Genomic DNA, 22581 nt, shown 5'->3' on the forward strand with positions numbered 1-22581 from the left:
GGGCGCGTGCGGGGCGCGTGCGGGACAGCCGCCGCTGCACCGCACGGCCCAGCACGCGCTGTCCTGCAGGGTGGTGGAACAAAGATTCTTCACCTGCGCAAAACTTCTTGTCTTCAATACTGAGATTTGAACTAGGACTTTGGGTTTTCTAGGTTGATACTCTACCGCATGAGCCATGCTTCTAGAATTCTCTGCCCTGGCCATTTTGAGACAGGGCCTTGTTTTGGGCCCGGTTAACCTGGACCACTATCCCCTATTTACACTTCCCGCCAAACTGGGATGGTAAGTGTGCAGTGTCATGTGAGATGGTCTCTCAGAAATGGTTTATGCTGCTGGCCTTCAATTGTGATCCTCTCCATCTCTGCCTCTCAAGTAGCTAGAATTACAGGCATGAATCACTGGGGTCCAGCAGCCTACGCTGTAGTCAGACTTCTGAACCTGGTCCTACATCCATCTGTGCACTTCCTTATGAAATCCAGTTCTGACAAAGAACCTCTTAAGTACAAAAATACCCCCAGCCTTAATGTCTGTTCAGATTGCTCATCTTCCCTTGCCTCCAGGTGAAATGTGGTCCCTTGGCCTAATCCTACTAAACTTGGCCAGAACTCCCTTCCTCCCATTATTGCTCCATCCTCCAGATGTTCCTACCTCCTCAATAGCTGCAATCTGCACTCATCTGAGCTGTATCTGGAGGAGCCTAATCTCTCTGCACAAAAAGAGCTCACTATAGAGGCCCCTGAGCCAATGCCAGGGTCCTGAACAAAGTCTTCCTCTCTTAGTGCTTTAGTGTCACTGGAGTCTGTGTGTGTGTGTGTGTGTGTGTGTGTGTGTGTGTGTGTGTGTTGGTACTGGACCCTGGACTCGGGGCCTAGGCCCTTAGGGTTTTTTTTGTTGTTGTTTTTTGTTTTTTTGCTTATGTGGTGCTGAGGAATCGAACCCAGGGCCTCAGGCATGCAAGGCAAGTGCTCTACCACTGAGCCACCTTCCCAGCCCGCCCTTAGGGTTTTTGCTCAAGGCTGGCACCACTTGAGCCACAGCTCTACTTCCAGATTTCTGGCTGGTTAATTGGAGATAAGACTCTCATGGGCTTTCCTGTCCCGGCTGGCTCCACATTTCAGTTCGCAGCCTCCTGAATAGCTAGGCTGGATTATTTTTTAATAGATGGCCAATGTGAATGTTGCATTTTGGGCCAGCCCAGGGCCCTCGATTGACTTGCACAGCACACTTCATTCAGAGTAAAGATGAAGGGGTCACTGCTGCTGTGCTTGGAGGCTGGTCCTCACAGCAGGTGTGCCGGGGCCTCTCACTCCGGCTTCTCCTCTCCAGCTTCTCCTCTGGGAATTTCACCGCACACACATCCTCTTTCTTTCCTGCACGACAATCATAATCATGCCTAAATTCTGTTTTTCCAGCCTAACGTTTACTAATTGCCTCCTAGGAGCCAGAGCCTCTGTGACTTACTGAAAATGGAGTCATGATATCAGCCAGGATATGGTCACCTTGCAAGAAGGAAAGACAGGGGCCAACTGCTAGAGTCCTGGGAGGAGCGGGGCAGGAGGTGGGGCAACGGCTGACAGGGTGCTGGAGGAGGGGAGCCAGGGATGGCAGCAAGGAGGATCCATATGGGTGGGGAGAAAACCCAGTCCCAGAACCTAACGGTGGCAAAGAGCGACAGGAAATCCAAAGAGGAGCCAAAGAGGAGCGGGCCCGGAGGAGCTTAGCCACAGCTGGACTTGGTTTTGACACGGGAGGAGTGTTGGAGACCCAGGAGCCAGGCCAGAAGCCAAGAAAGCTGAGAAGTGGCTGCCTCCTCCAGCTCTTGGAAGTTTCTGTGGCTAGGAGGGCCAGGCTGTGACCCTGGGACCACACTGCTCTACTGGACCCCCTGCCCCAACCCCATCTCCACAAAGCTTCGTGAATAGGAGCCAGATGGATGTGATTCGTGGCACTGCCTAGAGTCTTCTGGGATGTCCCCAGAAGGGGGGTTCATCCTGTGAAGGGGTACAGAGCCTACTCCCTTCCCCCAGCCCCGACAGACCTGTCAGGGCTGTCTCTAGCAACCTGAAAACTTTTCAAGTGGTTGCTGCAGTGTCTCAAGAAAGACACTAGAGGGAAGAGGTGAGCTGCTGTCCTGCCCCGAGCAAACATTTGTGAGGGTGCTGCGTTGTGCTTCGTGAGGGCTGTGTGTGCATACGTGCGGGAGTGTGTGCGTGCAGTCACTTATGTGTGCACTTGTGTGTCTGTGGGCATGCATGTCAACGTGGGTGTATGTGGAGGGTCTGAGTGTGTGTGTGGCACAAGCATGTGACCTTGGGGCCTGGTACAGCTACTTCCAGTCCACAAACACTCTATGGCCCAGAGCGGAACTGCCTGGGCGCTGGCTGCAGCTGGGCACACAGAGCCCCAGGGAGCAGCGTGGCCCGAGGAGGGCCCCGGAGGTGAGCAGCAGTGGGGAGGAGGGCAGAGGGGCCCACTGCAGCTCCCATGCCATCTGAGTCTGCTGGGCATCCAGTTTGAGAAGCCTGTCTCCGCCCAACTCCCTGCAGTGGGGAGCCAAGGCTGGAGAGAGGAAGGACCAGGCCTCTGGTGACTCATCTGCTCACCGCACAAGCCAGCACTGCTCCAAGCTGCGACTCCTGGGGAATCTCTCTCCTGCCCCGACGGCTGCCTCCACTGGCCCAGCACTGACCACGGAGGAGGCCCACAGACGCCCCCGGGACTGACCGTGGTGGACGCCCACAGACAGCCCTGGGACTGCCCACAGAGAAAGCCCACAGATGGTCCAGGGACCACACACAGAGGACACCCACAGACAGCCCCAGACCACCCACGGAGGAGGCCCACAGACAGCCCCAGACCACCCACGGAGGAGGCCCACAGACAGCCCCAGACCACCCACGGCCCACAGAGAAAGCCCACAGATGGTCCAGGGACCACACACAGAGGACACCCACAGACAGCCCCAGACCACCCACGGAGGAGGCCCACAGACAGCCCCAGACCACCCACGGAGGAGGCCCACAGACAGCCCCAGACCACCCACGGTGGACGCCCGCAGACAGCCCCAGACCACCCACGGTGGACGCCCGCAGACAGCCCCGGGGCTGCCCACAGAGGAGGCCTGCAGATGGCCTGGGGAAGCCAGCGCAGATGCTGCTGCTCCCAGGAGCTCACACAGCAGGATTCTCTCTTCTCCCAGCTCTGGAGCTACAGGCGGCCCCTCCTGCTCCGTCTCCCTGTCCCATGTCCCTTCCCTTACAGAGACACCCCAAGTTGGATTTAGGGCCACCCTCACCAAGTCCAGGATGCCCCATCTCAAGCTCTGACTGAGGGGTCTCAATTCCAAGTTGGCCCACATCAGGAGGCGGCGGACGGATGACTTCAGGAGAACCTCCTCATCGTACCATCCGACCCCAGGTCAGGGCCTTCACCTCTGTGGCTGTGTCCTCACCACCCCTCTTCTTCCCAAGGGCAGAGCCAGCCCTCCCTGTCCTCCCCAGACAAGCCTCCCTCTGGTCTGGGCCTCCACACCCAAGGGGAGACCCCTGTCCAGGGGCCGGGGACCGAATGGAGCCGGGCAGGGAGAGGGCCGCGCTGCCTTCCAGGAGCCGCAGCGCTGGGAGCCTGTGAAATGTGAGTGATCCCAAGGTTAATTAATTATTACATTAAAAATGCGCCCGTTAAGGGGCCTCGCAAACAGGAAAGTATTAATCACGCATTTCCCCAGACTGACAGCGCATTTCCCTAAATTCCTCCGCTGCTGACTTAACTGAATGGTAATCTCCCGGCCGCTGCCATTTCCCATGAAGTCACAGCTCATGAATATTCCTGCACCGCAATTTGCTTTTTAAAAGGACAGACTTATTATTTCATTTTTAAGTTTGCTCTCATGAATAGTAATTTTCCAGCTCCTAAAATAAGGAGATGGCAGTGGCCGCGCTGGTCAGCCAGGATCCCGGGCACTGAACCACCCAGCAGGCCGGGTCCCTGCACAGGAAGGGTAGGGGACGCCAGGTCACCCAGAGCCCCGTCCTGACACGCTGTCCGCTCGTGGGAGCAGCAGCTGACGGCTGACAGGAGCAGTCTACCCTGTCATTCCTGTGTCTTTGCAGCCACCTTGTCAGCAGGCCATGATAGTGGACTCTAACTAACCTTGAGTTCAAATCCTGATGCTGCCATTGGCTAGCTGTGTGATGCTAGGCAAAATACTTAACCTCTCTGGATCTCCGTTTCTTGTTTTGGTAATGGAGTAGCAAGCCAGGACAGGACGCCAGCCTGGAGCCCTGGGCCTCACCTGGTGCCTTGGCTTGGAAACATGAAGGACCTGAGGCTGGGGCCAGATGCTTAGACATCTATTTTGATGGGGCAGGAATGATGACAGTCCAGAACTGGCCATGGAACCGGAAGCTCTGCAGCTTTCCCAAGGCAGCTTCTCAGGGCCACGTCTGTCATCGAAGGCCATCACCGGCCAGTCCCAGTGCCCAGAGGACACACCCTCACTAACCACACACTGATGTGGAGATCGGATTTCACAATGCTCTTTTCCAGAATTGTGGGAAGCAGATCCCCCTCCCCCTCTTTCTCTCTCTTTCTTTGGTGCCAGTTCTGGGCTTGAACTCAGAGCCTGGGTACTGTCCCTGAGCTTCTTTTGCTCAAGGCAAGTGCTCTACCATTTGAGCCACAGTGCCACTTCCAGATTTTTTGGTGGTTTAGTGGAGATAAGAGTCCCAGAGTCTCTCCTGTCCATGCTGGTTTTGAACTGTGATCCGGAGCCCTCAGCCTCCTGAGTAGCTAGGATTACAGGCGGGAGCCACTGGCGCTGGCCAAGGACATCTTCCAAGACACTTCCCTCCAGAACTGGGTGGTGATGAGTGGGAGGGGAAGACCGCCCTCGGACCCTGCCACCATCCCCAGGTGGTCTTTCAGCCAGGGCCCTTCCAGGCCTCCCCAGCCTGACCGGAGGGAGTTGTTCTGCTGACCCTAGCAGCTCTGGGCCTGGTCTGCCTCTTGGAGACTGGCTGACTGCCCAGGCTCCCCCATCTCCTGCATCCCAACATTTCTATGTCACCCGCTTCTGACTCTCTGGGAGCGGCATGCACAGCAAAGCCCCATGGCTGGAGTTCCAGCCCCTCCCTGCATGTCCTTTACCTCTCCATCCCTGCTGTCCTCTGCCCTGCCTCACGGTGTGCGGACGTGGAGCCAGCTGTCCCCTTGAGCAGGCTCAAGGTGTAGAAAGAGTGGATGAAAGCCTGTGTGAAGCCAGAATATGGGCCAACTCAGAGTGATCTGTAGTTACAGCGTGAACCGAGAAAAGTGCTCGCCATGGATTGCATGTTTATCCTATTTTATTCTTATCTATTTCAGTGGCACTAGCAAGTCTCATGCTTGCTAGGCAGCGCTACACATACAGGCCTTTTTGCTTTAGCTACTTTACAGGTAGGGTCTCATGCTTTTGCCTGAGGCTGGCCTTAGACCCTGAGTACCTTCTATCTGTAGCCTGCTGTGTGGCTGGGATGGCGGCACAAGCCACCAAGCCTGGCTTAGTAATTAAGATAAAGGTCTCACTAACCTTTTGTCTGGGTTGGACTTAACCTCAGTCCCCCTGACCTCCATTTCCTGGATAGCTGGAATTACAGGTATATGCTGTTGCACCCAGTGTGTTTGTGTTTTCAAGGAGCACTCACACCTCACAGAACAACAATATGGAAGTGTGTGAACAATGACGATTTTTGTCTCCCTTGCAGGGACTCACTGTGCTCCCTGCGGAAAGCCAGAACGTGGCTGTACAGGCTCGTCCTCGGCATCCAGGCATCTGGTCAGCCTCGAGGCTGAGTTGGTGGAGCTGTGCACATGTGAGGTTTCAGCAGCCCCTGGGTGGGAACTGAATCAGGACCAACCTCTGCTGTACTGGGGAATCTTCAGTCCTCCCTGGAATCATGTCATGGAGCAGAGCGTGTGAGTGGCCAGGGCTTCCTAAGGCCCTCCCCGCTTCGCTGCGATGGCATCTGAGTCACCTGTCACAGTGGCATTGTGGAAGAAGGGCAGGACAGTCTCAGACACGGGCACTCATTAGCATCCTGGCTGCCAGGCACCAAACACCTGTGTTGCTATGAAAAGAGGGTGACAAGCTCCCCAACATGGTCCCCTGTCCGAGTGAGAGCCTGGCTTCCAGGCACCTTGGGGCAGGTGAATAGAGCAAAGAGGACGGGAGCTGCCTGCCACCCCTCCCACCCCAGGTGCCAGGTCCCGGGGACTTGCGGGACATGGATGCGGCCAGAGGGCCTGGAGAAGGGCAGATGTCTTCTCAGCCATGGGGTGCGCACCAGGCCTCCCAAGCTGCACCTGGCAGGGCCTGCCTGCAGCGCCTTCCAGCCCTCCCATCCCTCTCTCCATCTGGCTGGAGCAGAGCCCCCAGAAATCACAGCAAGCTCCTGCCCAAGGTGGAGCCCAGGAAACCAGGACCTCTGCTCCCAGGGACCTGCTCTGATCATCCTCACAACCAGGTGCCGCCATGTCTCTCTCCAGGGTGCTGAAAAGCTCCTCACCTGAACCCTACCTGGCCAGAGCCATCCTCGCCAGGAATCCTGCACCTGGGCAAACCTTTCACCAACACTCTACCATCCTCAACTCTTTTATTTTTTGTGTGTGTGGGAGTAGGTGAGTCATGAGGTCTGACTTCAGGGCCTGGGCATGGTCCCTAAACTCTAGCTCAAGGTGAGTGCTCTACCAGTTTGAGACACAGCTCCACTTCAGGATTTCTTTGGTGGTTAATTAGAGATAAGAGCCTCATGGACTTTCCTGTCTGGCTTGGCTTCAAACCTTGATCCTCAGTTCTCAGCCTCCTGAGTAGCAAGATTACCAGGCGGGAGCCACCAGCACTAAGCCAGGTGCCGGTGGCTCACATCTATAATCCTAACTTCTCAGGAGGCTAAGATCTGAAGATCATGGTTCAAAACCAACCTGAGCAGGAAAGTCTGTGAGACTCTTATTTCCATAAACTACTCAGAAAAAGCCAAAAGTGGTAGTGTGGTTCAAGTGGTAGAGCACTAGCTATGAGCACAAAGTGGCTCAGGGACAGTGCCCAGGCCCTGAGTTCAAGACCCAGAAGCAAAAGAAGAAAAAGTCTCATAGTTTTTCCTGCCCGGGCTGGCTTTTAAACCATGATCCTCAGATCTCAGCCTCCTGAATAACTAGGAATATAAGCATGAGCCACCAGCACCCCGTTAAATTTTTTCAATGGAATAAAATATGCATAGCATGAAACTGTCCACGACACTCTAGCCAACTCCAGGCACGCAATGTTGCACTAACTCGCCCCTCACCGTGTAGCCAGCACCCTTGACCATCTGTCCACCCGCCCATCTGCAGACCTCACTTGTACCATGCCCATCCACACCAGCTCCTGCCCCACCTGCCTCAGCAGCCTCCGTGGGATCCCCCAGCGCCAGGCCCCTGGGGGAGTGGAATCCTACAGCCCCACCTGGCTCTTCTCCTCAGGGATCTCTCCCATGTCTCAGGCCTCTCCTCCTGCTGAAGACACTCATGGCACGGGCCACATTTTATCCATCTCGTGGGTGGAGACGTAGGTCAGATCTGCATCTTGGCTATGAACCAGGTGTACATTGTTCCTTTCTCTTTTCCTTTCTGGCAGTACTGGAGTTTGAACTCAAAACCTCACACTTGCTGGGTAGGTACTCTTCCACATGGGCCATGCCTCTGGTCCTTTTCTGCTCTAGTTTGTATTTTGCTAGGTCCAGATTTTGTCTGGGGCCACACTTAAGTTGTGATCCTTCAGCCTCTGCCTCCCACAGAGCTGAGATGACGGGTGTACACTGCCAGCGCCATCCAGTATCCTGTAATGATTTACAGAAGAGCGGCACCATTTCTACAGGGCCGCGGCGGGAGCAGCCTGTGAAGCAGTTCAGAAGCTGCTGTCCAGAGCCCGGCGCAGGAAGATCCGGCACGGCTTCTGGGAAGACAAGACATTTAAGTGACTTCCTTGCTGAATATTTCATGATTTACACGAATGGCTTTCTGGTGTTTTTCATAACAAAACCCTCCACATGATGGTGGGTTAAAATGTGGTTTTTCCGGCTACTCTCACTCTGAAATCCCGGTCCTGGGTGTGGGTCCCCCTCTCCCTCTACCAGGCCCCCACCCCCATCACAGGTCACCTGCTTCCATAGCAAGTAGCTGTAGCAGGATGCAGCTGGGACTCAGACACAAACAGCCCACTGTGCACGTGCTGTGCCCAGAGGTGGCCAGGACCAGGGAGTGATGCTGTGCACAGGCCCGCAAAGCAACCTGGGAACTGGGGCTTTGGGGACCTTGGCCTGGCTCAGTATAAGGGGCGTGGCTCTTCCAAAGCCACCTCAAAGGATTGCCTGGCCACACCCTGGATCCTTTGAGTTACCAGGATGGAACTCAGGGCCTTCAGGCTGTCTGGACATGTGCTCTGCCCCTTCAGCTATGTCCCGGCACTGGTGTGTGTTTGTTGAGACGTGCGGCTCAGGCTGGCCTCAAACTTGAGTTCCTCCCGCCTCGGCCTCACAAGTAGCTGGGATGAAAGCATGGGCTGCCGTGCCCAGCACATGGATTTGGCCCACCTTCACTCGGATTTGCTTAGATTTACCCAATATTTTTGTTGTTGTTGGTCCTGGGGCTTGAACTCTAGGCCTGGGCGCTGTCCCTCAGCTCCTCAGGCGCAAGGCGAGCGCGCTACCACTTGAGCCACAGAGTCACTTCTGGTTTTCTGGAGGTTCATTGGGGATAAGAGTCTCACAGACTTTCCTGTCCAGGCTAGCTTTGAACCATGAGCCTCAGATCTCAGCCTCCTGAGTAGCTAGGATGACAGGTGTGAGCCATCGGCGCCCTGCCCAATATTCTTTTCTTACCCCGGGACCCTTCAGTGTATCTCCTCATCACAGAGCCCTGGGCTCTTCTTGGAGGTGGCACTGCCTCAGCCTGGCCCTCCTCCGTCTTGATAACTCGGAGGCGCTGCCAGGGTTCTGCCAAGCGTCCCTGGTGGGCTGCGTCTGCTGTGGTTCTCCCATGAGGTTGGCAGGGAGCCAGGGAAGAGGCCATGGGGTGCTCCCCTTCCCTCTCAGGTACGCAGCATCCACAGGGCACCTTCTGGGGCTTCGTAGCAGCCAGGTCAGAGGCCAGCCCTGTGGAGTGCCAGCTGACCTCAAGTGAGGGGGGCTGTGTGGTGACGTCCTGGGGGGAGGCGGGTACAGCCTGCCACCAGCCACAGGGAGCAGGGAGCCAGCAGCGTGTGGTAGCGCCCAGCACCAGAGCTGGGGCCCTGGTCAGGGTCCCCACCCCTCAGGCAACCCCAGGAAGGCCCGCCTGCTTCTAAGGGAGACCCTTCCAGGGCCCCTCCTTGTCCGGGGCAGGTCCCTTCCCTTCCCTCCTCCCATCAGAGGCCTGTGGAGCCACCGCCTGCTGACTGCGCAGGATGCAGGGTTAGAATTCCATCCCAGGGCCTGTTGGTGCCAGTGGTGGCACTGGGGACCCACCCTTCTGCTGTGCACACAGGTGCTCAGCCTGCCTCCCCCTGGGCCCAGAGCCCCTCTGCAGGCCAGGTGTCCCTTCGCTCCTCCTTTCCCAGCATCCTTTGGGCTGAGCTGCCCTGGCCTGGCTCCCAGGAGGCTCTGGCCCTGGGGGCCACATCAGCCTTGCAGCAGAGCTGGGGGAGGGTTTGGGGGTTCAGTGCCGAGTGTCCCACAGAGACAGTGGCAGGCCATCTCTCTGCACTGGCCCGTCACCGCCTATGGTCTGCTGGCCCTGTCCTCTCCCAGCCTGGTCAGGCTGCAGCCTGGCTCCCTGCTGCTGCCCACGGAGACGGGACTCCGGGGCAGAGGGGGAGGCTGGCCGCCTCAGCCTCCACTTAGACTGAAGAAGCTTTTGGGAAAAGGAACCAGGTCCCAGGCCACCTCTGTCAGCCGGCCCAGCCCAGGAGTGCCCAGGGGCTCAGCATGACTGTGGCCTTGGGCCCAGTGGCCAGCCCATCCTCCCTGGCCTCCAGCTTGGTGGGCGGGCCTGGGCACGCACGCTGAATTCAGATCCAGTCCCTGCTGGGGAGGTGGCGGGGACACAGTGTTCCCCTGGTGTTCAGCCAGACTGTCCCATCCCTCCCCCCACATCCCTCTCCCCATGTCCCTCCTTCCCCAGCCCTCCCCCCACATCCCTCTTTCCCCTGTCCTTTCTCCCCTGTCCCTCCTCCCATCCCTCCTCCTCATCCCTCCTCTGTTCCTCCTCCCATTCCTCCTTCCCGTCTCTCCTCCTTCCCCCTCCCTATCTCTCCACCCTTATCCCTCCTCCCTGTTTTCCTTCCCTCTTCCCCCTCCTGTCCCTCCACACCCTTTTCTCCTGCATCAGACACTCCCAGTAGCCATGGCTCTCACGGTCTCCCTGCAGGCATGGACACACAGGGGGCCTGGTCCAGACCCAAAGACACCCCTAGCAGGTCTGTGGGGATGAGGGTGATGATCCGGACCATGAGCTGAGGACCCCACAGGGGGCAGCCCGGCCACCCCTGGCCCTGGTCCTGGGAGGGGGAAATTGGACCTGGGCATGATGCCTCCCCGCACAGGTTGTCTTGGGGTGGTAAACACTGGATGCCTGGCACTGCTCCTGTACACACGGCTGGGCCCAGGGTTCTCTGTGGTGCTCCCCAGCCGCACACCTCTGCCCAGCCACACAGACATGCAGCACTGCCTTCCAGATTCTTCTACCTGCCCCTCTGCACCTCCCCCCCGCCTGCCCCCGCCACTGCCAGCCATCGGGATTGCCATCTTAAGAGCATCAGACCCCCCTCTGGCACGGCGGGGAGAGCACGGCTGGCCACAGCACCACTCCTAGAGGGCGGGCAGAGAGTGGGAGAAGCCCCCAAAGTGCGGGGGCGGCGGCGCCTTGTCATCAGGGGCAAGGTGGACATGGTGGGAATGCGGCCAGAGCGCGACAGGAGTCTGGCCCCCAGCTGTCAGGAGGTAGAGCCACACACACCGCCCCCTCATTCGGCACCTGGCCGTCTTCGAAAGCCCTCAGAGCCATCCAAGGTCCCTTCAATGCGGAGAGACCCTTAGAGCCCCTCTGCCATGGGCCTTGGTGCTGGGCAGCCTCCCACCCTTCGGAGCTGTGTACCCTAACCAAGAGCAGATACCCCAGGATCTCAGGCAGGATGCATCCCCCAGGCAGCCCCTGAGGGTCTTCAGTGCAGCTCTGGTAGCTCCAAACCAAGAAGCCAGGGTCAGTTCCCCAGGGAGTGGAAGGGTCAAGGGAGGGGAGGGGAGGACATGGGGGAAGGGGTCCAGCTGGCCAAGCAAGGAGTCCACCACTTAGAGCCTGAGAAAAAGCAGGGCAAGGGACCATGACTAGCTCTAAGTAGTTCTAGTTGAACTGAAAGGAATGTTCCAGCAAGATGCTGTACCTGCTGATGGCTACTCCACATCCCCAAGCAAGCACAGCCAGCTCCCTGGGGACCAGAGGCCAGGCCACCCCTTTTGCAGGCTGGTCCTCTGTGTGCCCCCCAATACACCTGGCCCTGCCCAGGTCCCTCCTGGGCTCTGTGGTGGGGTTGGGAGGGTCCCTGGGCAGCCTGGTCCCTAGGGACCATGGTGTCCAGCTGATGCAGACAGCAGTACTCGAGTAGTAGCTCCTAATTAAACAGAACACAAACCCGGAGCTTGTGGAGCGATGACCCAAACCGACTGGCTTCTGAAGAATAAACAACCCGTGAGCACCACAGCTGTGGGTACGCATGGTTGTAAATGGGCACCGGGAGGCTGGCGGTGAACCGGCCCCTTCCTTCCCGGCGCGGTGCCCTCAGAGATGAAGCCGCTGTATGAGCTCTAGCAGCAGGCTGATTGCTCCCAGCCTGATTTACCTGCTCAGATGCTTGGTGGTACTTCCGATGAATAAAATTATTTAATAATCAAGATGGTTTGTCTGTAATGCAAAAAGAATCACATTGCCTATATTTTTATTACTGAAAAATTGAAAGCGGGAAGAAGTAATGATATACGCTACTGTATAAATGACAAAAATACCCATTCTGGCTCTGTGCTCTGCGCTCCGCTCCCACTCTGCCCTATAAACATAATCTATTCGCGTGCCGCTTCCGGCTGATTCCAGAGCCTTCTCTGCATTGTGTAGTTTAATATCCCCCTGCTCTCCACAGCACAGGCAAGTGATTAAATAAGAAATAAATTTGGCTGTCATTGCATTTAAAATCAAATCAAGGATCATTTGTTACCCCAAATGAAGCAGCTCTCCTTCTCTGCCCATAAGTAGGCTGCTGTTTGCGGAGCCGTTTAGAAATGTATATACAGTAAACTCGCGCATAATGGCTGTAGTATAACATGAGCTTTATGGAGCTGCTGCTGGAGCTACCTCCAAGAGCCCATCGGCAGCACGTGGCATGTTTAATTCAAAGTTATAGGTAGATGCACACAGGCTTGTCCTGCTCAGATCCATCCGAGCCTTGTTGATGGAGGCCGCGGGAAGATGTGGGATATGGCACCCACCTCTGTTCTCTCTCTGCATAGTGACAGCCAGGTCCCCTACCCTCTGGGGAAGATGGGCAGGGGGCATCACCAAGCCAGTCCCACCAGGGCAGGAGCGGCCTGGAGGCCTCCTGTGGGTGAGGCTCTGTTCTGTGACAGGAGGGACCTTGAACTCACAATCCATGGAACAGGCCCAGAACAAGGCTGGGAACGAAGGATGTGAGTGGCAGTGAGGGTCTTGGAGCTCAAACACCCACCCACGCCTGGAAAATGCTGAGAATCAGAGCGGGACAAAGGAGATGGCAGGGGCTGGGTGGGCACCGCGCAGCACGGACCCCTGCCAGCAATCCCAGGGGTCCACAGAGCCTTCCTCTGTGCTCAGGGACCTTCTGGAGGAGGCAGGGCATTGGGAAGTGGACTTTAAAAGGGAGTCAGGTGTGTGTGTGTGTGTGTGTCTGTGTGTAGTACTGGAACTTGAACTCAGGGCCTCACCCTCCTGCTTAGCTTTTTTGATCAAGCTGGCAGGCACTCTACCACTTGAGCCATAGCTCCACTTCTGTTTGTTTGTGTTTGTTTTTTGCTGGTTAATTGGAGATAAGCATCTCACAGGCTTTTCTGCTCAGTTGGTTTTGAACCACAGTCCTCCCATCCAGCCTCTTGAGTAGGTAGGATTAACAGGCAGGAGGCATCAGCACCCAGCTTAGAAAGGTTTCTAACCAAAATATTTTAACTGGTTTTGTCATGTAAGGGGTCAAATTTGGGGAAAGGCACATCTCCCCCCAATCCTGTCTCCAACCTGTCCGTGCAGGATGCAAGCCAGGTGGGGAAGACCCCAAAAGACTAGTCCACATCCCCGTCCCTGGAGACTTACAGCATGCCTTATTTGGGAATAGGGCCGCTGGAGATTTGATTGGTTGAGATGGAAGGAGAAGGGTGGGCCTTCAACGCACATGGCCAGTGTCCTGCAGAGACAGCTGTGCAGTGAGACGCAGGGAGCCAGCCAGCTGTGAGACAACCAAGACAGAGGCAGGGGCGCAAGGGCGGCCAGAGCCGGGACCCAGAGCCGCTCTGTCCTTCTCTGGGCCTGGGGCATCCACAGCATCTCTCTTGGAGGAAGCACCCGGGACAGTGAAGGGGCGCAGGGCATGTGCTGGTCTGGTAGAGATGCCGGGGTTCACTGTCAGCCTCGCGCTCCCAGAACCCACTCCAGGGCAGCCCAGGCATGGCGAAGGCACCAGCTTCATCCCGACCTCTGCCCCTGGCTCCAGGGAACCCTGACCTCTGACCTCAACCCATTCTCAGCCTCACACTCTCCTGGATTCTCACCTGGAACCAGTGCTTTGCAGGGCGGTGTTTGCAGCGGCCCCTGCGTGGCCCTCCCCGCTCCCCACCACCCTCTCCTCTGGGGTGGACACCGGCCTCTTTCATCAGCCTGTGGGTTTGGGTACCTGCCTGTGCCCTGACCCTCGGCTCTGGCCCATTGGGGCCATACCCGGGCAGCCAGGAGCCCGTCTAGCAGGTGGCTACAGATCTCTCTGCCAAGTACATTACGGTTAATGTCACCATCTCGCTAATGGCCTGCTGTGTTATAATGTGTAATATAAACTTAAAAACTAATCGCCTCACCTTCCGCAGCATCTTTAACTACTCCTGGAAGGAAATATGTCTAATAACCATAATTTTAATGTCAGTTCTTGTTAGGAGGTTATGTTGGCTGAATTTCTTTTGTTAGTTCATGATTTCACATTTTCTCCTCCTTACGAAAAGAGAATGTCATTATTCTCTATGTTTGAACTAATGCTTGAGTCTTTCCTTGTGCCATATTCCCCGAGGGAGCTTGTGGGGTCACCTCGGGCCCTGGGGAGGGGAGGCCCTCCAGGCCCCGGCCAGTCCCAGCGCTGGCCCCCCACGTGGAGGCCCTGTGAGCCCCAGGTAGGCGGCCCTGGTTTTTGTCCCTGTGGGAGTTCAGAGGTAAGGGTGGTGAACACCCCTATCTCTCTGGAGCCTGGGGGAAGGGGAGGTGACTCCCACGTGGCCCCTGCAGCTGGCTGCCCTTTGCCTTTTTTTTGGGGGGGGCGATCATTCGTGGGGCTTGAACTCTGGGCCAGGGCGCTGTCGCTCAGCTCTTCAGCTCAAGACTAGAGGTCTATCACTTGAGCCACAGCGCCACTTCTGGTATTTTCTGGTGGTTAATTGGAGATAAGAGTCTCTCAGGGACTTTCCTGCTCAGGCTGGCTTTGAACTTCGATCTTCAGATCTCAGCCTCCTAAGTAGCTAAGATCACAGGTGTGAGCCACAGCCGCCCGGCTTGCCCTCACTTCTGGGTGGAGGCAACTGCTACCCATTCTGCCAGCTGTCCACGGGTCTCGGGGCCAGCTGGAGCACAGATAGACCATGGGCAGGGCCAGAGCCCCGGGCCCTCGGCAGGCTTCCTGTGATCTCGCTCACCAACTGGGCATTCTAGCAGACAAAGCCAAGGGCTGCGCGCTGTGAGCGAGTTTAGAACCCAGACGGCTGTGTGGGCGACGCTGCCCCCAAGTACCCGACCTGTGTCTGGAAGAGGCTCGCACAGGGGCTCATCCTGGGTCACCCACCAGCGTTCTCTCGGGGTGAGCCCAACCACCTTTCAGTGGAGCCTCACTCCCAGGGGTAGGGAGGGCCTAGAATAAGCCCTCCTTTTCTGATGATGGAGAAACTGAGGCACAAGTGGGAAGGCCCGAGATTACCCTAGACCAAAGAGTCTAGATCTGAAGAGACAGCTCTGTGTCTGAATGTGTCTCACGATCCCGTCGGCATGTGTGCATGTGCGTGTGTGCGCGTGTGCGTGTGTGCGCATGTGCGCCTGCGTGTTGGAGTACAGGTGAGGACACCACACCCAGAGCCGCCCACGCTCTCTCTAAGTCTCCAACTTCCAGGCAGCACCACAGGGCCTGCTGGACTGTGAGCCCGGGGGCAAGGGGATCCGCAGCACCCCCGCTGGCAGCCCCTAAATGCAATGAGAAAGGCCCCAGGCATTTGGTAAGAAAGCTGAGGCTGAGCAGCCCTGGCCAGAGGGGTGGCACGCTGCCCTGCATGGGCATGCAGGCCTGGCCTGAGAGGTGGAGCGCTGCTGGGGGGGAGGGGGCGCTGGGGCTGAGGTCCCCCAGGGGCTGGAAGCTGCAGGGTTGACCGAGGACGTGACTGTGTCAGCCTCTGGGTCCCTGGGGGCCACCCTCTCAGGCCAATCAGGGTCCACGCATGGGTGTGCCAACAGAGCAGCGGGGGCCTGGCTGGGAGGGGCCCTGGGTCTGTGACCACTTCTCCAGCCAGAGCAGGTGGCCTCGGACAGGCTAGAAGGACACACCTTGGGGGGAGGGGCACAGGTACCTGTGGCTCTGATTGGCCCCCAGGGGGCTAGTGGAAGGGACCGACCCCACGGGCAGCCAGGCCAGGAGTTCAGGAGAACCACAGAGCAGACTCAGGGGACAGCAGCTCTCCCTTGGGAACCTGCTCACCCCGGGAGCCACGTGCTGACGCAGAGCTGGCCTCCTTGGGGGGCCTGTGTCCAGGGCTCAGGGAGGATCCACGGCCCCTCCCAGGGCCCCCAAAGATTCCAGAGGTTTTCATTTCTCTCAGGGTATCTCAGATTCTGGGGCCCCCATGTCCTCCTAACTCTAGGGGGGCCAGGGGTCGTAGAGATGGCTGGCGGATTATGGTTTTTGACAGAATGGGGACACTGCAAGGAAGGGAGCCCTGGGGAGGCTGCCAGCTCCCGGGGGAGGCCGCCAGCTCCCGGGGGAGGCCGGCGAGCAGCCTGGTGCCAGGCCGGGCAGCTTGCGTGAACCGCCTGCGAGGCAAGCTGGCGGCGGGTGGCGCTTGGCAGGCGGCGGCTGGGGATGTTTGCAGACTGCCACCGACAGCTTCGCAGATGAAACCGCCCTGGTTAAACACAGGAGTGCGCCGTGCCCACAGGCGGGCGGGGAGGCGGAGCGCAGGGGGCTCTTCCGGGTGGCTGAGCCCTTCCGACGCCTCACCAGTGTCTGCCTACCCTACCCTGGCCCGGCTTGGGCTCTGGGTCCAAGGCCAGCACCCGCCCCTCTGAAACTTGTCAGGGTGGCACAGGCGAGGAGCCTCAGGCCCCTGGCCAGGCACATTCCTGCCCTGCTCTCATCCCAGCAGGGCTGGGTGCCCCCCCCACCGTCTCCCCTCTCTTTGGACAGTGGTGGGTTTCTGCCTGGCAGCCCTCTCTGAAGAGCCCCTGGCTTCTTCAGGCTGCCCAGCGGGCACCTCCTGTTCTGTGTCCCTTGAGGAGCGGTGAAGCAGGGCGCCTGGTCTCTGTGCCCCAGTTGCTCTGCTCCCCTTCCTGCCCCAGGATCCAGGGCACAGGCCAGGCGTGGGCGGGGCTCCGCACAGGGAGCTGGAGGGGTCTGACAGGGAGCGCTGTGGAGCTCCGCGGAGAGTGGAAATGGGGGCTCTGACAGGGGATGGGGGTGTGGAGGACACAGAAGATAGGAAGGGTGGGGTGTGCGGGCCTCTGTTCCCTGTGCCGCCCTCTGGACGGCGCCTCGCCTGCACCCCGCTCCCCGAGGGCCTGTGTGCAGCCTCTCAGAACCTAAGGCTGGGGCTCCTCAGCCTGGCCACTTTGCAAGGACCCTACAGGCCTGGAAGACGCCTGCACACCTGCCGCGCTCTGGGGTGGCTGTTGGGGGAGCCGGGGAGCCTGGGCCGTGGGAGCTTCCGTGAGCAGACAGGCCAGGCAATGGGAATGACCGGTGTCATGATCTTTCACAATGTTGTTTTCCTGTGGTGCTGGGGGTCAGACCCAGGGCCCCCCACGTGCTGGGCAAGTCCGCCGCTGCCGAGCCACAACCCAGCCCTGTAAGTTAGCAAAAACGCAACCAAAGACCCGAGGATCCCTCCGCACAAGCCAGTTTCTGCCTTCACAGCTGGTCGCACGCCTGGGCCTCCAGCTCGGGTGAGGCCACAAGCCACAGAGATGTCCCAGGCTGATCTCTGCTCCTGCTGCGGCCCGCTCATATGCACATGGCCCTGGATCTGAAGGCCTCTCTGCTGTGTATAGTTAACCTGAGGCAGAGCCAGGCAGCTCTCCCAGGCTCTTCTGAAACCCAGCCTGGACCCTCAGACTTGCCTGGACATCTCTCCTACACATGGGTGGGCAACCTGTGTGAGCGTCTGGCACAGCCTCGATTCATAGCTTCCTCCTCCAAACTTTGAACTGTCCCCCAAGAAAAGCAGGCTGAGGTGGCTTCTGCTGCTGTCCCCAGGAGTCAGCGGTGTCCTCACCTTTACCAAGGAGGAGCCAGTCCTTGGGCCAATGGGCAGCATCCTGAGCAGCACCCCTGGGCCCGGCCCAGCAGGATGGAAGGGCAGGAAAGGGCTTGAGCTGCCTGTGTGTCCTCACCACGGTGGGAAACACCAATCTAAAAATACACGTTCCTGATCCAGCAATCCCACTCTGAAGCATTTATCCAATTAACCACAACCAGTCACACTAAAGTCATCAGCACAACCATGTTCATTGCAGTATTGGTCACCATATCTTAGAATCAACCCAGATGCCCCTCAGCGGATGAATGGATCAAGAAAATGTGACATACATACATACATACATACATACATCTATGCTTCCACCAGAAAAAATGACATTGCCCCATTCCAAAGGAAATAGAAAGACTTGGAAAAAAATCATATAAGTAAAGTAAGCCAGACCCAAATAAACAGATTGCATGGTTTCCCTCATTTGTAATAATTAGAATGTGCTTATAAAGTCTACAAGTAAACCCAATGGATAGTAAAAGACAAAAAAAAATTACACTTGGGCATGATACATTAAACAGGACTCTAAACATTCTTAGGAGAGGATCACAAGAGCTCAATAGCTATGTGCATATGATCTTAAAAATTGATACTTATTGAAACGAACACCAAGAAATGGGAACAAGAGATTTTTAATTTTTTGTTTAATTATTTTTCGGTGTATGTGGTACTAAGGAACTGAACCAGGGCCTCATGAATGCTAGGCAAGCACTCTACCACTGAGCCACCTTCCCAGCCCACAGAGGCTTTTTATTGCACTGTTTGGGATTCTATTTTTTTTTCTTTCTGTTGTTTCCCTCATGTCACTGTTTTCCTATTTCTGTACCTTCTGTCTTACATGTAAGTTTATCTGATTTGGGGAGGGGACGGGGAAGCACAGAAACGGTGGGACAAAGGATGAGTGAATCCAGCGCTGATACTCACTAGACACTATGCTGGAAATGAACTATACAACTTGGGGGGTCAGGTGGGAAAAACTGGGAGAAAATAGGGGAGTAGGTGGCACTGTTCCAAAAGAAATGTACTCTTTACCTGACTTATGTAACTGTAACCCCTCTGTACATCACCTTTACAAGAAAACATTTAAAAGGAAAAAACTCACAAGTTCCTGCAGAACAGCAATGAGAACAAGAAGCCAGTGTGTTAGCACACGTAGCCAGTGCCCGCCGGGGGCCACAGGTCTGACCTGCGTACTGCCAGGGCAGCCCCGGCCAGCAGGGAAGGTGCTCCTGGCAGAGGGACCCAGGCAGCTGGCTCTGCAGTAGAGATGAAGAGGAAAGGCCGGCGAGAAAGATGTGAGTCGGGAGGAAGGTGCCACATAAAATAGATGACATCCAGTGAAGTGTACATTTCAAATTATATATATATGTGTGTGTGTGTGTGTGTGTGTGTGTGTGTGTGTGTGTGTGTGTGTGTGTGTGTGTGTCTATCTTGAGGTATATGTTGCCCAGGCCAGCTTGAACTACTGGGTTCAAGTGCTTCTCAAGTAGGTGGGATTGCAGGCATGTACAACCAGGCTCAATATTATTATTTTTTGGTCAGTACTGAGGGCCTCCTGCTAGCCAAACAGGCACACTGCCACTTGAGTTGCTCCTAAGCCCCTTTTGCCTCAGCTACTGTCAAGGCAGGTCTTTATGCCGGTCAGGCATACTTGTGCTACTCGTGATGTTGGGGTGGCAGGCGCATGCCACCATGCCAACCACTGAGCGAGATGGAGTCTCATGAACTCTTCTGCCTAGCTGGCCACAAACTGCTATCCCTGATCTCAGCCTCCTGAGTAGCTAGGGTAGCAGGCTAGGGTCCCTGGACCTGGCTTAATTTGTGTGTGTGTGTGTGTGTGTGTGTGTGTGTGTGTGTGTGTGTGTGTGTATGCTGGTCCTAGGGCTTGAACTCGGGGCCTGAGCTCAGTCTCTGAGCTTTTCTGCTCAAGGCTAGTGTTCTACCACTTGAACCACAGCTCCACTTCTGGTTTATGTGTGTGTGTGTGAACTGGAGTAAGAGTCTCATCAACTTTCCTGCCCAGGCTGGCCTTGAACCACAATCCTCAGATCTCAGCCTAGTGAGTGACTAGGATTACAGGCTTGGATGACTGCACCTGCTTTAATACTTTTCTTAAGTATAGATATATCCCAACATTGTATGAGTCAGACTCAGACTAAAAATGTATTGCTACTGATACTCAAATGTGTATCATGCTTTCCATTCGTTGCTGCGTCTTGCTGCCCTGGCTGGGAGTGACGTTGAAGACCCACCTTGGTGCACGGTAGACCTGCCCACACTTCTGTAGCCCTGAGGTCAGGGCGTCCTCACCAGACACCTTTCCTCATGGGTCTGTGGACTCTGCCCAGCCATCCTTCCTGGAAGAGACCAGGAGGTTGGAGAACTGCTCGGGGCCTGTGCAGGGGCCTCCCTCACAGAGGAAACCGAGGATTTTCCTTGGTTGGCCCAGAACCCAGTATGAGGAAGACTAGCCTGGCCGGGTGTCTGCAGACCCGGTAAGTCCAACACCCTTCCGGTACCTCTGGGCTCAAGCCCAGGCTGGGCGCAGCTGCCCCCTGGCATCTCGCGGGGCTGGCGGCCGGTGGAGGCCGCTCATCTCTCGGAGCCCCCGCACCACCCTCTGCCTGCCGCATCTCCAGAGGCCGCTCAGCTCCCAGAAGCGGGTGATAAATGTCCGCCCAATAGATTGATTACTAATAGCGTGGCTGCCAGTTACAGGAACAGTGGTGGTGGGCGCTAAGCTGCTTCGGGGCCGGGCAGCAGCCTGAAGCCCCTCCCCCCTTTCTGGAAGGGCAAAATGAGCGGAAGAGAATCCAGGGGAGGACGGCAGGGCAGTGGGGACACTGGGTCCGGGATCCGCTCCTAGGAGTGGGGACAGTGGGGAGGCCAGCGCTGGGGGAGGGGGCGGCCAGGAAGCCCCCTTCCTGCTCTACCCACCTCAGTTAGCACTTCCTGCTGGGGAGGGATGGAAGTCCCACGTGGGTGCTGGGACTGAGACTTAGATTGTCCTCAAGGACCCCTGTCCCCCTGTACCCACCAGGCTCCCTCTAGGCCAGCAACTCCCAAAGGCTGGGCCTTCTGCCCCATCCCCCCAGTGCCGGGGGCCAAGGGCTGCCTTCTCTCTGAGCCTCGGCTTTCTTTCCTGCAAACCTCCCAGGCCAACAGACAGTGCCTGCTCTTGAAGGACCTGGCCTCCACCCAGTCACCAGGACCCAGCCTCTACCTGGCCCCAGAACCCACCCTCTACCCTGACTCTACCTGGCCTCTACCCAGCCACCAGGACCCAGCTTCTACCCAGCCACTACCTGGTCACCAGAAACTGATGTCACCTCCCTAGCCATGGGACAGAGTGGGAGGGGAGGGGAAAAGAGGAAGGAGGGTGGAGAGGAAGGAGAAAAGGGGATGCAGAGAAGAAAAAGAGAAAGAGGAGTGGAGGAAGAGAGGGGAGGAGAGGGACAAGGAGGAAGAGGAGGAGGAGAGGGAGGAGGGAGAAGATGGGGAAGAGGAGGTAGAAGGAAAGATGGGGAGGGGAAGGAAAAGGAGAGGAGAAGGGAGGAGGGGAGGAGGAGGAGGGGAGGAAGATGAGGGGGTGGGGGAGGGCTGCAGCAGGCAGCCCCGGGCCAGGTGTTGGGGCCACTGCTCTCCCGGCTCCCCTCCCCTCACTCCCCGGTCCATGGTGTTGATGGGAAGGGACTGCCAGACTTCAGTATTCAAAAATCATCGATGGGCCTTTAATGTCTACACCATTGCTGTCTTATTAAATCTAAATTTAATGTGCATGTGGAGCCCTTAATTTAAAGTGTCCCTTTCCTCTCGGCAGCTTCTCTGGAACTATAAATGCGGTGAGCCGGGAACTCAGCTGCTTCCTCCCTCAGAGCCCTGGCCGCCACACCACACCGTGTGTCTTCCCTGAGCGTCTCCCTCCGTGGACATGACCAGCAGGAGCCGTCTCCCTCCGTGGACAGGCCGGGATGACCAGCAGGAGCCGTCTCCCTCCGTGGACAGGCCAGGATGACCAGCAGGAGCCGTCTCCCTCCGTGGACAGGCCGGGATGACCAGCAGTCCCTTCCTCTCGAGTTCACCCTGGGCCCCATGGGGCCTGAACCAGCGAGAGGCTTCTCTGAGGGTAGAGATGGCTCCTGTCCTCACAAGGGGGCAGGACGTGCTCAGGAGAGCAGGCCTGGTGGGGGGGAGGTCTGGTGGGGGCAGGCCTGGTGGGGGCAGGCCTGGTGGGGGCAGGCCTGGTTGGGGGGAGGCCTGGTGGGGGGGCAGGCCTGCTAGAGGGCCAGGCCTGGTGTCCTACCTCAGCTCTACCATTCACTAGTCCACAGGCATTTTTTGGTTTCATTACTTTGTGTCATGAAAACTTACAGAACCTAAGCCTTAACATGTCACCCTGGTCTACTGTTCAGTTCCGTATGAAGGTGTGCACCACCACCTAGTCCCAAAGCCTTCCAGACAAAAGGAGACCAGCTTCTCCTTCACCCGGCCATCCCTTGGGGCTGATCTTCCCTTTCTCCCCTGGGCTTTGCTTGTTCTGGCTCTTTCCTCACGTGGAATCATGCAGTGGGCGGGGTCTGGCCCTGCGCGCAAGGCTCGCCCGTGTGGTGGTGCGTGCCAGCGTGTCCTCGTTTGGTGAATGGCTGTAGCCCGTGTGGTGGGCCCACCCACAGGCTGTCCTCCATCAGTGGACTCTTGCGTCTTGTGCACAGGCCTCTAAACCCTGTCTTTAGTTCCCCCTGGTCCAGTCCCCAGTGGA

The 22581-nt window shown here is 57.2% G+C and overlaps 1 protein-coding gene across 1 annotated transcript in view; it reads right to left on the bottom strand.

The window, feature by feature from the left end:
- The window catches only part of Ubac1 (UBA domain containing 1), a 37485-nt gene extending 23341 nt beyond the window's left edge, over positions 1–14144 (bottom strand). The window contains exons 1-4 of the mRNA XM_013029363.1: positions 14133–14144; positions 13457–13510; positions 12394–12570; positions 10363–10413 (exon numbers count right to left, since the gene is read on the bottom strand). Coding sequence (XP_012884817.1) covers positions 10363–10413; positions 12394–12570; positions 13457–13510; positions 14133–14144 — 294 coding nt within the window. The remainder of the gene's footprint in view (positions 1–10362; positions 10414–12393; positions 12571–13456; positions 13511–14132) is intronic.
- Between the last annotated feature and the right edge of the window lie 8437 nt (positions 14145–22581).

The sequence above is a fragment of the Dipodomys ordii genome, unplaced genomic scaffold (assembly GCF_000151885.1).
Source record: "Dipodomys ordii isolate 6190 unplaced genomic scaffold, Dord_2.0 Scaffold118, whole genome shotgun sequence".
Lineage (NCBI taxonomy): Eukaryota > Metazoa > Chordata > Mammalia > Rodentia > Heteromyidae > Dipodomys > Dipodomys ordii.